At 39.9% G+C, this 13,203-nt stretch overlaps 1 protein-coding gene across 4 annotated transcripts in view; it reads left to right on the forward strand.

The window, feature by feature from the left end:
• The window catches only part of xpnpep1 (X-prolyl aminopeptidase (aminopeptidase P) 1, soluble), a 98,348-nt gene that overhangs the window by 3,892 nt on the left and 81,253 nt on the right, over window positions 1-13,203 (forward strand). For 2 of the 4 annotated variants that reach the window (XM_059947007.1, XM_059947008.1), the window contains exons 2-4: window positions 5,357-5,475; window positions 8,474-8,537; window positions 11,963-12,067. In XM_059947007.1, coding sequence (XP_059802990.1) covers window positions 5,368-5,475; window positions 8,474-8,537; window positions 11,963-12,067 — 277 coding nt within the window. In that variant the 5' untranslated portion in view covers window positions 5,357-5,367. Of the gene's footprint in view, window positions 1-2,244; window positions 2,401-5,356; window positions 5,476-8,473; window positions 8,538-11,962; window positions 12,068-13,203 lie in introns of those variants that run through there. The other 2 variants (XM_059947009.1, XM_059947006.1) reach the window with 2 other exon arrangements.

Below are 13,203 nucleotides of genomic sequence, written 5' to 3' on the forward strand. Positions count from 1 at the left end.
TTAGATGCGACAGCAGGAGTGATTAAAGGGGGAGGGGTGACGTAACTAACCCGAGAAATGTCACAGCGTGCTAGGTCAGGACAGATCGATGAACTTGTCTAGTGAGCCCTTTTGGGTGGAACATAGGAATAAGAAGGGTATGACCATGTAAATGGGGCTATATTATAGACCACCCAACAGTCCGCTGGATTTAGAGTAACATGTTTGTGGAGAGATTGCAGACTGTTGCAAGGAACATAAGGTTGTTATAGTAGATGATTTTAACTTTTCAAATATTGACTGGTCATCCTATATTGTAAAAGAACTAGATGGGATAGAGTTTGTCAAATGTTTGTCAGGAAAGTTTTCTTAATCAGAAAGAAAGTCTCAATGAGAGAGTGTGCGATGGTTGATCTGCTATTAGGGAATGAGACAGGACAGGTGACAGAAGTTTATGCAGGGGAACACTTTGCATCTAGTGATCATAATACCATTAGTTTCAAAGTAAATATACAAAAAGATAGGTCTGGTCCTCAGGTTGGGATTCTAAATTTGAGAAAGGCCAATTTTGATGGCATCAGAAAGGATCTAGCAAGTATGGATTGGGACAGGCTGTATTTTGAGAAGGGAATGCTTTCAGAAGTGAATTTTGAAAGTACAATGCTCGTATGTGTCTTGTCAGAATAAAAGGTAATCACCTTCCAGCTAGCCTTTTTCCCCTCCCACCACCTTTTTATCCTTTTATCTTCTCCCTTTTTTTCCTGTTATTTTCTCCCCTTTTTTCATCCTGAAGAAGTGTTTCGGCCAGCATAAGTGGTGAACTCAAGCTTGAGTTCAATGTTTAAGGGAAGATTGGATATTGAATAGGAGGGATATGAATAATTATGGCCTGGGTGCTGATTGATGGGACTAGGCAGTTTACGTGGTTTGGCATGGACTAGATGGGCCAAAGGGCCTTTTTTCTATGCTGTACTTTTGTGTCAACCTTGATTCTAATTCAGATTTATTGATCATGCATACATTGAAACATACAGTTAAATCCGTCATTTGAGCTAACAACCAACACGCCCAAAGATGTGCTAGGGCAACCTGCAAGTGTTGCCACACATTTTGGTGCCAACATAGCATGACTACAATGCTCAGCAGAACAATTGACACCAGCCTCTGTTGTTCTTCAAAATGTACCACGGCATGTTTTGAGTCCAACTGAGACACAGACGGACCCTTGCATTAATCTATCACTTGAAAATTTCAACAGTTCAGCCTGTTCTCAGTATTGTACTGGAATATTGATTTGGTTGCAAGCACGTGTGGAAGTTGAATCCAGATAAAGTCACTCAGAGACTGTATAAGTATAAACTCTTTATTCAAAGCACCCAGGGCTTACTCAGTTAGTTGCTCTAACAGGAACAGTCTGTGACTGTTCTTGTCCGGTTCACCAACTAACTCACAATTCCCCAAGCTGGAGTCAGACTTATCTATTGCTTGACAGTACCAAGAGACAAATTACAGAATAGGTATAATGGCCTCATACACAAACAGGTTGTAGTGGTCTTATCTCAGCGCTTGACTGCACAAAGAAACTAGGATTTTGAAACACTGTCTTACTCCGAGAAGAAATATGGTTCAGCTTGGCTTGGCACATCTGTTGATCATCAGCAGTTTCTTTCAGAAAGAACAGGCTGCTATTGTTTAACTAACGTGTTAACCCTTTTACATACTTTATCACACAGATGCATGGAGTGTGACTTGAACCTAATGTTCTAATATTAAATGAGTAAATAGGTTCAGTATTAAAAATTTCATCAACAGAGAAGTAACTAAAATTTAGCTCTGCCAAATTGATAACAGAACTGTAGATTGATTCGGCTATTCAGCTGTACTTTATTTTTAAGAATTGTTAATCCAATTGATTAAAAAAATCATTAGTTTACTTGACATATTGTCCAGTATATGTGATCTGCTTTCAGTCAGAAATTGTCTAGTTAGCAATTCATTCAACGCCTAATTAGGCCACCTGTATGTTGGATTACACACTAAAGGCGTACTAAGACTTAAGTTGTGACCTTGCATTAGATCATGTGTTTTTTAATTTCAAAAACATCTGATGCTGCAGATTTGATGCTTTATTGGTATCCAAAGTCCTCAGCTCTGCAATAATAATAATCATCCACTCCAACTACACAACTTGATAGTAAAATGAAATTTCATAATGACTGTTGAGCAAGTTTATTGTAGGTGAGGATTAATGTGTTACAGGTTTAGATGCAAGTTAATGTTGCCTGGAGGTAGAAAGGATAGATAACAAACTAGCAAAGCGAAGTTGAATTGTAAAGGGCAAGGTAATATGTTCTTCCTGGTACTACACTTCTGATATCTCAAGGCACCTACACTGTTCCTGCAAAAACATGGATGTTAAAGGTATGTGATCTCCACTGTGTGCTTTAGTTTCTTAGAATTTCTAGAAGAAATTCTAATTCAGTAACAAGATTTTTCTGGTTTGTATCAAAACTGGTTGGCAGTGATGAAAAATCATCACCCTGTAATGTTAAATCTGTTTCTCTCTACCTGACTAGTATTGGCAGATGAAAAATCATCACCCTGTGATATTAAATCTGTTTCTCTGCTGACTAGTATTGCTAGTATTTACAATTTTAATAGCACCCGTAGAGCTAGTATAATTAGTGAATTCAGAAACTATCCTATCTTGTAATGCATAGTTACTGATTTTGAGATACTTTTCTTCTGTGGTTTCTGAGTTACTGAAAGTTTCCTTGAACTCATCTTAAACCAGACCTTTGTGGCGATTGGAAATGGCTCTGAGTTTGAGTAACTAAGAAAATACAGAAACTATTTTGTAGGTATGATTTGGATCAGATTGAGTTTAATAAGGTATTGATTAATCTTAAACACCTAACAAAGCTTGAAATATTAAAGTATTTCTCACACCACATAATTTTTAGGTTTAAAGAAGGGCATAACTTAAATCTTTGTTGTGAGGAGTTCTGAACCAGTATAATGATATGTTGTTAAAATATCATAACTCACTTTTCTGTCAGATACATTATATGCAGAATGTATGGAAGAAAATTCTATAAGCAAAATGAGATGATGAATTCTGAATTAGCACGAAATAGTGAAACCCCCTGCTCAATTTTAGAAAATAGTTCCATGTGATGTTTTGTGCCCAACTGTTCAGGCGTGGTGGGTTTTGGTTTAATGTAGCATTCAAAATGTGACGTTTCTGACTGCACTCAGAATTAGAATCAGGTCTATTATCACTAATGTGTGTCGTAAAATTTGTTGTTTTAATGCTGCAGTTCAGTGCAAGGCATAAACCTACTATAAAACATACAAGAAGAAATAATTCCTCCTTCAGCCTAGAATCTCAAATCAGTTGAGTGTTGGTTTGTCTTGTTGTCCATACTTCTGATTCAGTGAGATAGTTCCACCTCCTGAGCAAGATGATATTTCAACATTTCCCATCATCCTACATTTTTCTAAGTAACATTTTTTATATATACACACACACACTCACACACACACACACACACACACACACACACACACACACATATATACACACACACACACACACACACACACACACACACACACACACACACACACACACACACACACACACACACACACACATATATAGTTACAATGACCAACAATATGCAGCAGAAATGTTATTTCACATTGTCAAACACTGCCATTGCACCTGCATCTTCTGTAATTTGGGCATGCTGTCTTTGATGTGGGGAGATGATGAAATCTCTTCTATAACTTGTGGCCCATCACTTGAAGTGGGATTGCCTGGCTTCACCATATTTATTGCTGTTAGCTTTATAGGAAAGGAAAGGTCCCAAATAGAAGAGAAAAATAAATTTTAAATATTGTTTTAAATTATACATTAAAAATTGACTAGAATCCATTAATGAGGTTTGTGGACACTGTTTTGATTTGATTCTGATTTTGCTATCTGGGATTCTGAAACTGTAACCGATGTCCCTAAGCGACTCCCCTGTCCACTTGTCCCCCCTATCCCTTCCCACCAATCTCCCTCCTGGCACTTATCCTTGTAAGTGGAACAAGTGCTACACCTGCCCTTACGCTTCCTCCCTCACCACCATTCAGGGCCCCAGACAGTCCTTCCAGGTGAGGCGACACTTCACCTGTGGGTCGGCTGGTGTGGTATACTGCGTCCAGTGCTCTCGGTGTGGCCTTTTATATATTGGTGAGACCCAACACGACTGGGAGATCGTTTCGCTGAACACCTACGCGCGGTCCGCCAGAGAAAGCAGGATCTCCCAGTGGCCACACATTTTAATTCCACATCCCATTCCCATTCTGATATGTCTATCCATGGCCTCCTCTACTGTCAAGATGAAGCCACACTCAGGTTGGAGGAACAACACCTTATATACCGGCTGGGTAGCCTCCAACCTGATGGCATGAACATTGACTTCTCTAACTTACGTTAATGCCCCTCCTCCCCTTCTTACCCCATCCCCGACATATTTAGTTGTTTGTTTTTTTTTCTCTCTCTGCACATCACTCTGCCTGTTCTCCATCTCCCTCTCGTGCTCCCCCTCCCCCTTTCTTTCTCCCGAGGCCTCCCGTCTTATGATCCTTTCCCTTCTCCAGCTCTGTATCACTTTCGCCAATCACCTTTCCAGCTCTTAGCTTCATTCCACCCCCTCCGGTTTTCTCCTATCATTTCGCATTTCCCCCTCCCCCCACTACTTTCAAATCTCTTAGTATCTTTCCCTTCAGTTAGTCCTGACGAAGGGTCTCGGCCCAAAACGTCGACAGTGCTTCTCCTTATAGATGCTGCCTGGCCTGCTGTGTGTGTGTGTTGTTTGAATTTCCAGCATCTGCAGATTTCCTCGTGTTTACTGATGTATTGCGTGTGTCAGGGTGGCACGGTAGTGTAGTGGTTAGTGGGGCAACATGGTAGCATAGCAGCTAAAGCAGTGCTTTGCAGCATGCCAGCTGTCAGATGCGGTTTGATTCCTGCCACTGTCTGTAAGGAGTTTGTATATTCTCCTCAATACAGCTCCGGTTTCCTCCCACATTCCAAAGATGTAAGAGAAAAAGATCTGCAGTGATGCAGGGATGGTAAATTGTGGGCATGCTATGTTGGCACTAGAAACGTGGGAACACTTGCAGACTGCCCCAGCATATCCCTGACACAGGTGACCACTTCACTTTATGTTTCAATGTACAGGTGACAAAAAAGCCAAACTTTCTTTAATTTTTAATTTTTCATGCTGCAACATCATTTGTTTTCATTTACCTCTGAAAGCCATTGCTATTATTGAGGAGTCACTGTAGTTGCTAACTCTACTTTTCTATTGCTTGATTGCAGCAGAAAGAATCATGTCCCCAAAAGTCACAACAGAGCTGTTGAAACAGCTGAGGCAGGTGATGAAGCAGATGAAGGAGCCAATCCAAGCTCTGATTGTGCCTTCAGGAGACAACCATCAGGTACCTAGACCAGTCATCTCAACATTAGAAATATTTATGCCACATGGAATGAGATTGCTATTTAAATTGGTTACTTTCCAATTCTTAAATGTATTTCATGTTTTCATTACATTCATCTTTTACACACACAATGTTAAGAGTCTTCACACCTTTGCTGCCTTTCAACAAGGTCACACTACAACATTGTTTTTTCCAACTCTATCCTCAAACTGTTGTATGTACTCAGTGGGGTTCAGAGATAATAAGGTAATAATAATAATAAGACAATAATAATAATAGTAATAATAATAATAATCTGAAATCAGGTCAGAAACAAAATAACTGAGATGAGGCGAAACCTCTTCACCTGGATGGTGAGGAACCTGTGGAACTCTTATCCAGGACAACTGTGGTGGCTCGTTATTGATTACATTCAAAACAGATTGATAGATTTCTGAAAATTAAGAGAAACAAGGGAGGTGGCTATAAGTTATAGGAGCAGAATTGGGCCATTCAGCTCATCAAGCCTGCTGTGCTAATGAATCACTGCAGGTCTTTTTCCAACCCCTCATCTCCCACAAACTTGCCATGACCTTTAATTCCCTTACTAATCAGTATCCCATTTGTCTCCACCTTGGTGCAGCTCTGTAAAACTCTGGTTAGGCCACACTTGGAGTACTGTGTCCAGTTCTGGTTGCCTTACTTTAGGAAGGATGTGGAAGCATTGGATAGGGTACAGAGGAGATTTACCAGGTTGCTGCCTGGTTTAGAGAGTGTGCATTATGGTCAGAGATTAAGGGAGCTAGGGCTTTACTCTCTGGAGAGAAGGAGGATGAGAGGAGACATGATAGAGGTGTACGAGATATTAAGAGGAATAGATAGAGTGGACAGCCAGCACCTCTTCCCCAGGGCACCACTGCTCAATACAAGAGGACATGGCTTTGAGGTAAGGGGTGGAAAGTTCAAGGGGGATATTAGAGGAAGGCTTTTTACTCAGAGAGTGGTTGGTGTGTGGAATGCACTACCTGAGTTAATGGTGGAGGCAGGTTCACTAGTGAAATTTAAGAGACTACTAGACAGGTATATGGAGGAATTTAAGGTGGGGGTTATATGGGAGGCAGGGTTTAAGGGTTGGCATAACATTGTGGGCTGAAGGGCCTGTACTGTGCTCTACTGTTCTGTGTTCTAAATACACCAAATGACTTGTCCTCCACAGCCCTTTGTGGCAATGAACTCTAATATGAAAGTTTGGGTGTATGTAAGTTGTTGACAGCGGAACACAATACTGCCAATCATTTCTTAACCTAGCTTAAGAAATTCCTCCTAATGTAAAGAAATATACTTTTCTTCTGAGGCTTTGCCCTCAAATCCTAGACACTTCTACTACTAGGAACATCACCTTCAACATCCACTCTATCCAGGACTTTCTGTATTCAAGTTTCAGTGATATGCCCCCCCCCCCCCCCCCACCTTATTATCTCTGAATTCCACTGAGTATGTCAAACAGTATGACATCAATTTTCCTTTGGTGCTCGTTGCCTTCAGTTTTACCAGGCACCTTAATGTTCCATCAAATGCTGCCTTGTAATCATTGTAAGCAATCATTGTAATCTTGCCTCTGGAATTTGGCTCCATTGCTATGATAAGTTGGGTGGTCCTAGCAAAATGTAAACTGACATCAGTGTGTAAGTGCCACATGATGGATTGTGAACCACAACTGCCATCATTTTGCTAATAATTGAGCACAGATTGGTTAACAAGATTGAATTTTGATTTTGATGAACAACAGAGATCTGATTGATTTTCTATGGTGCTAGTAAATGCTCGGTCTGTAACTTGTCCTTGGCTGGAAGTGCAGTTAATTCTAGAGCATGGCTGTTCAGTGCTATGCTGAAAGGATGTCTGATATTGTAGTGCTTGCTATATATATTGCCCTTAAACAGGGGGGAAAAAGCTACAAAAAGTACTCAATACAGCCCAGTCCATTACAGGTAAATGTACTGGATACAGTCCAGCCCAGCCCATCACAAGTAAAGCCCTGCACACCATTGAGCACATTTACAAGGAGCACAGTCGCAGGGAAGCAGCATCCATTGTCAAGGACACCACCATCCTGGGCACCATCTTCTCACTGCAGTCATCAGGAAGAAGATACAGGAACCTCAAGTCCCACACCACCAGGTTCAGGAACAGTTATTACTCCTCAACCACAGGGAAAACTTTACTCACTGCAGTATTGAACTAATACCACAACCTGTGGACTCACTTTTAAGGACTCTAAAACTTGTTTTCTCAGTAAGAAAATGAATCTGGGTAGTACAGTATATGATGATATACATTTACTTTGATAATGAACTTACTTTGAACTTTTCAGCTATTTTTCCTTCCTATGTCAAATGCTTAATTGTTGACCACCATTCACAATTTAATATGGCAGGTTAGTTCTGAGATTGCTTCACCCTGTCTAGTAAATGCTGATTTTGTTGAAGGTAAGGTGATTACTCCTGACATCAAGGCAGCTTTTGATGGACTGTGGTGCTTGATAAAACTGAAGTCAATGGGAAAACACTCCAATGGTTAAGGTCACACAGAGGAGATACAGCTAGTCTTAAATATTATTTTCTACTTTTTTAATCTGTTCTCCACTTTAGATGTTTCTTCTCAGATATCACATTGTATTTTATTTAAAAGGAATCATAAAATATTCAGCTGATGATGAACTGGTCAGTTGCATTCTGTTTTACATTGCCATGTATATTATATTCAGAATCCATCCATTGTCTCAGTTTGCTATGGATAATTATAATTTGCTTGCACCCACCGGGCAGCTTTCAATCATAATTGCATTGCCCCCTTAGCAACCTTTTCAGTAATATTTAGCTTCTCTGTTATTGAGACTAATAACTGCATCATTGACCACAGGCAATAGCTTTATCAATCCGCATAAAGTGGTTGATCTGAATTATATGATAATGTTCTTTGCTGTCTGTGTCGAATTAATGTTTGTTTTTCTTTTCAGAGTGAATACATTGCTCCGTGTGACTGTAGGCGTGAGTTTCTTTCAGGTTTCGATGGCTCTGCAGGTCAGTAAAATTTAGTGTCAAAATTCATGAGATGCTGACTAATATGATATAAGTAGATTATTTTGACTGAGGTATTATTTAAATTAATGCACTTTAAATATATAATACAGCTGTGCATCTCCAAGTGTATTAATCCAAAAACGTTCGTGTGTAATTATGATAAACTATAGACAGGTACCTTGAACTTTGGATGGGTTTCTGGAAAGGAAAGCAATAATGAGCAATTTTGATCATGGTTAGGGTGTTTCTTTTTGCAGAAAAGGAGGATGAGATGTAACTTTATAGAGGTGTATAAGATGATTAGAGGTATACAGTGCCTATAAAAAGTATTCAAACCCCCCCCCCCCCCGGGAGGTTTTCATGTTTTATTGTTTTACAACATTGAATCACCATAAATTTCATTTGGCTTTTTTGACACTGATCAACAGAAAGTGACTTCTGTGTCAAATTGAAAACTGATTTCTACAAAGTGATCTAAATTAATTACAAATATAAAACACAAAGTAATTGATCGCATAAGTATTCACCTGCTTTAATATGGCATACAAAATCATCATCACTGGTGCAGCCAATTGTTTTTAGAAATCACATAATTAGTTAAGTGGAGATCACCTGTGTGTAGTCAAGGTGTTTCAATTGATTGTAGTAAAAATACACCTATATCTGGAAGGACCAACAACTACTGGTGAGTCAGTATCCTGACGAAAACTACACCATTTCTGGTTGGCTGTCCTGACTCGTGGTGTTCTGTAGGAGTCGGTGCTGGGACTGCTTTTTTATGCTGTACATCAATGATTTAGATGATGGGATAGATGGCTTTGTTGCCAAGTTTGTAGATGATGTAAGACCGGTGGAGGGGCAGGTCACATTGAGGAAATGGGCTGCAGAAGGACTTGTACTAGGAGGATGGGCAAGGAAGTGGTAAATGATATACAATGTTGAAAAATGCATGGTTGTGCACTATAGTAGTTGGAATAAATGTGCAATGAGGAGAAAATCCAGAAATCTTAAATGCAAAAGGACTTGGGAGTCCTTGTGCAGAACACCCTAAAGGTTAACTTGCAGGTAGAATCAGTGATGAGGAAGGCCAATGCAATGTTAGCATTCATTTTAAGAGGTCTAGAATACAAGAGTATGGATGTGATGCTGAGGCTTTATAAGGCACTGGTGAGGCCTCACTTTGAGTATTGTGAACAGTTTTGGGCTCCTCATCTACGAAAAGATGTGTTGGTATTGGAGAGGGTTCATAGCGATGATTCCAGGAATGAAAGGGTTATCATACAAGGAATGTTTGATAGCTCTGGGTCTATAATCGCTGCAGTTTAGAAGGATGAGGGGGATCTCAGCGAAACCTTTTGAATGTTGAAAGGTCTAGACATAGTAGAGGTGGAAAGGATGTTTCCCATGGTGGGGTGGGGGGGGGGTCTAGGACAAGAGGGCACAGCCTCAGGATAGAAGGGTGTCCATTTAAAACAGATGTGCATACAACTGTTGCCCAGGTGCTTCACCAGTCACAAATTTATGGAAGAGAGGCAAAAAAAAACTCACTTGAAATCTCAGGTAGAGTTTGCCAGAAGGCATATGGGAGACTTTGAAGTCAGCTGAAAGAAGGTTCTATGGTCTGATGAAACCAAAATTGAGCTTTTTGCCCATCAGTCTAAACGCTATGCCATTAAAAACAGATCATCTCTACTGTGAATGGTAGTGGCTGCATCATGCTGTGAAGATGTTTCACTGCAGTAGTTCCTGGAAGACTTGTGAGGTAGAAGGTAAAATGATTGCAGCAAAATCCTGGGAAATCCTGGACAGAGAAGATATGTTTTCCAGCAAGACAATGACCCTAAGCATAAAGCCAAAGCTGCACAGGAATGGCTTAAAAACAAAGTTAATGTGTTGGAGTGATCAAGTCAGAGTCCAGACCTCAATCCAATTGAGGATTTGTGGCTGGACTTGAAAAGGGCTGTTCCCTCACAATCCCCATGCAGCCTGACAGAGCTTGAGCAGTTTGGTAAAGAGGAATGGGGAAAAATTGTGTCAAATTCTGCAAAGCTGATAGAGACCTATCCACACAGACTCAAGGCTGTAATTGCTGCCAAAGGTGCTCCTACTAAATGCTGTCTTGAAGAGGGTGCAAACTTATGCAATCAATTATCTTGTGTTTTATATTTGTAATTAATTTAGGGCACTCAGTAGAGATCTGTTTTCACTTTGACACAAAAGGGTTTGTAGGTTGATCAGTGTCCAAAAGGCAAAATTAAATCCACTGTGAATCAATGTTGTAAAACAATAAAACACGAAAACTTCCAATACTTCAATATTTTTTATAGGCACTGTAAATGAAGTGGGCAATTCAGTACCTTTTTCACGAGAAGACAGAATTTTACTGTAATTGGAGGAATGTATAGGGGAATGTCAGTTTTTTAAACCTGGAGAATGATAAATGTATGAAATACACTGTCTATGCTGTACTGTTCTATGTATCTAAGGGAAAGTATGCTGGTCCAGATGAATTTCATGTGATGTATAGAACATAGAAAAGTACAACACAGTACAGGATGTGGTACCAACTTTTTACCTTGCTGTAAGATTGATCTCGCTCTTCCCTCCTACATAGTCCACTGTTTGTATCATCCAATAATTACTTTGGTATTGGAAAGCTTAATATGTGAAGAGCATTTGATGTCTTTGGGCCTATATTTGGTGAGTTCATAAGGATGAAGGGAGATCTATTGAAACTTACCTGCTACTTAAGGTCTTGGATAGAATGAATGTGGAGAGGATACTTCCATTAGTAAGAGTCTGGGATTTGAGGGAACATGCTCAGAATAAATGAATGATCCTTTAAAATTGTAGTGAGGAATTTCTATTGCCTGAGGGCAGTGAATCTGTGCAAATCATTGTCACAGAGTGCTGTGGAATCACTTATTTATCCCACATGTATCGGAATAAACAGTGTAATGCATCATTTGTGTTAACAGTCAACACAACCTAAGGATGCATTGGGACAGTCTGCAAGTGCTGCCTGCCCCACATCCACTGTATGTACACAATGTTTGGCAGAACAACACAGGGAGCAACAATAAATCATCAACACACTACTTGTAAAGAATCATCTCTGGTGGATAGTGAAGAAATGTTAAATTCTGAAAGGAGAAGGGCATTCAGTCCATGAACTTGCTCCCTCCGGTACCCATATTTACTCCAGCACAACTTTAAACCATTTCTTGAAACCAGCTGCTAAATCCTTCAACAATCAGTTGTGATTTGATCGGAGTGTAGGAAATTTGGTGACTGCATAAGTGAGTTCCCTACTAACTGCACTTTTGTTGTAAGTAATATGGAACGTGTTGAGGGTTAGCAAAATGATTAAGTTAACAAATTTCACAATACCTGCTGGTGATAATAAACCTGATTCTGAACTTCAGGTACTGCAATTGTAACAGAGGAGTATGCAGCCATGTGGACTGATGGGCGTTATTTTCTTCAGGCTGCCCAGCAAATGGATAAAAACTGGATCCTAATGAAATTGGGTGAGTGATTGCATGCACATTTAGCTTTTGAGAGATCAGACTAATCAATAATTAACTGTATCATGGAGTAGTAGAAATTCTGATATGTGTAATATCCGTCTGTACCTCCCCGACCAGTGAGGGAAGTTAATGGTTCTGAAGTTTATTTCCTTGTGTACTTGCTCATTGTTGTGGTTTGTAGGTGCATGGAGTGAGCCATTTGGCCCATCGTGCCCTTCCTGGCTCAATGAAACAGCTTATCTCATTTGGCTGCATTTAATCCTCTACTGATCAGACTTCATGTGGGTGATCTGTATTTAGACTTGTTCAAAATTACAGCTTCAGTTATAAGCATTATGCATATTGTGATGTCCCCAAGTAAATAGGAAACTTGGAAATGGTAAAATAAAAATTGAAATTAATTAAAATTCTCAGCAGGTCTGGCCACACCTGTAGAAGAAGAAACAGAAAATGGTTTGACCTAAAATGCTGCCAATTTCCTTCCTCCCAAAGATGGTACTCAACCTGTTGAATTCCTCCAGCAAATCTTGTTGATCCAAATTCCAGCATTTGTAGTTTCTTGTATCTCTTTGGATGCACTATTTTTGTTTAGCTTAGTAATTACTATAAATTCCGGTGTATAAGCTGAGAACTTGGCCCTAAATTTTGGTCCTAAAACTAGGGGGTCGGCTTATACAGAGGGTGGAAAAATTAATGCACGGAAGATAGCTCGTATTATTTAGCTGTTTTTGAGTCATTCGTTCCACTGTCGACGCATGAATTCTTTGAATGGTTTGTTTAAGCTCACATCTAGTGGCTGAAGCACGGACATCAAACCATCGAGGATGACTGCAGTGTTCATAAATCTATTCATAAATCGGGTGCACTATCTTCGCTTAGCTTTGAAATTTTTGCTGACCTCACGGTATTTTTTTGGCCCATTTCAACATTTGAACTCGAATCATTTCTCTGGTAACGATGTATCCGGACGATCACTGGTGATTCACCCACTCTAAAACTTTTTCTTCCAGTTCTGGCCACTGGCATGTTTTCCCACGGTTTGCACATTTCGTCTTTGGCATTTCCCTCTGCGTGTCCTCTGTCTTTCTCCACTCTCTCACTGGTTTCTCATTTACACTAAACTTCTTAGTAGCTGC

The sequence above is a fragment of the Hypanus sabinus genome, chromosome 22 (genome assembly GCF_030144855.1).
Source record: "Hypanus sabinus isolate sHypSab1 chromosome 22, sHypSab1.hap1, whole genome shotgun sequence".
In the NCBI taxonomy this organism is placed as follows: domain Eukaryota; kingdom Metazoa; phylum Chordata; class Chondrichthyes; order Myliobatiformes; family Dasyatidae; genus Hypanus; species Hypanus sabinus.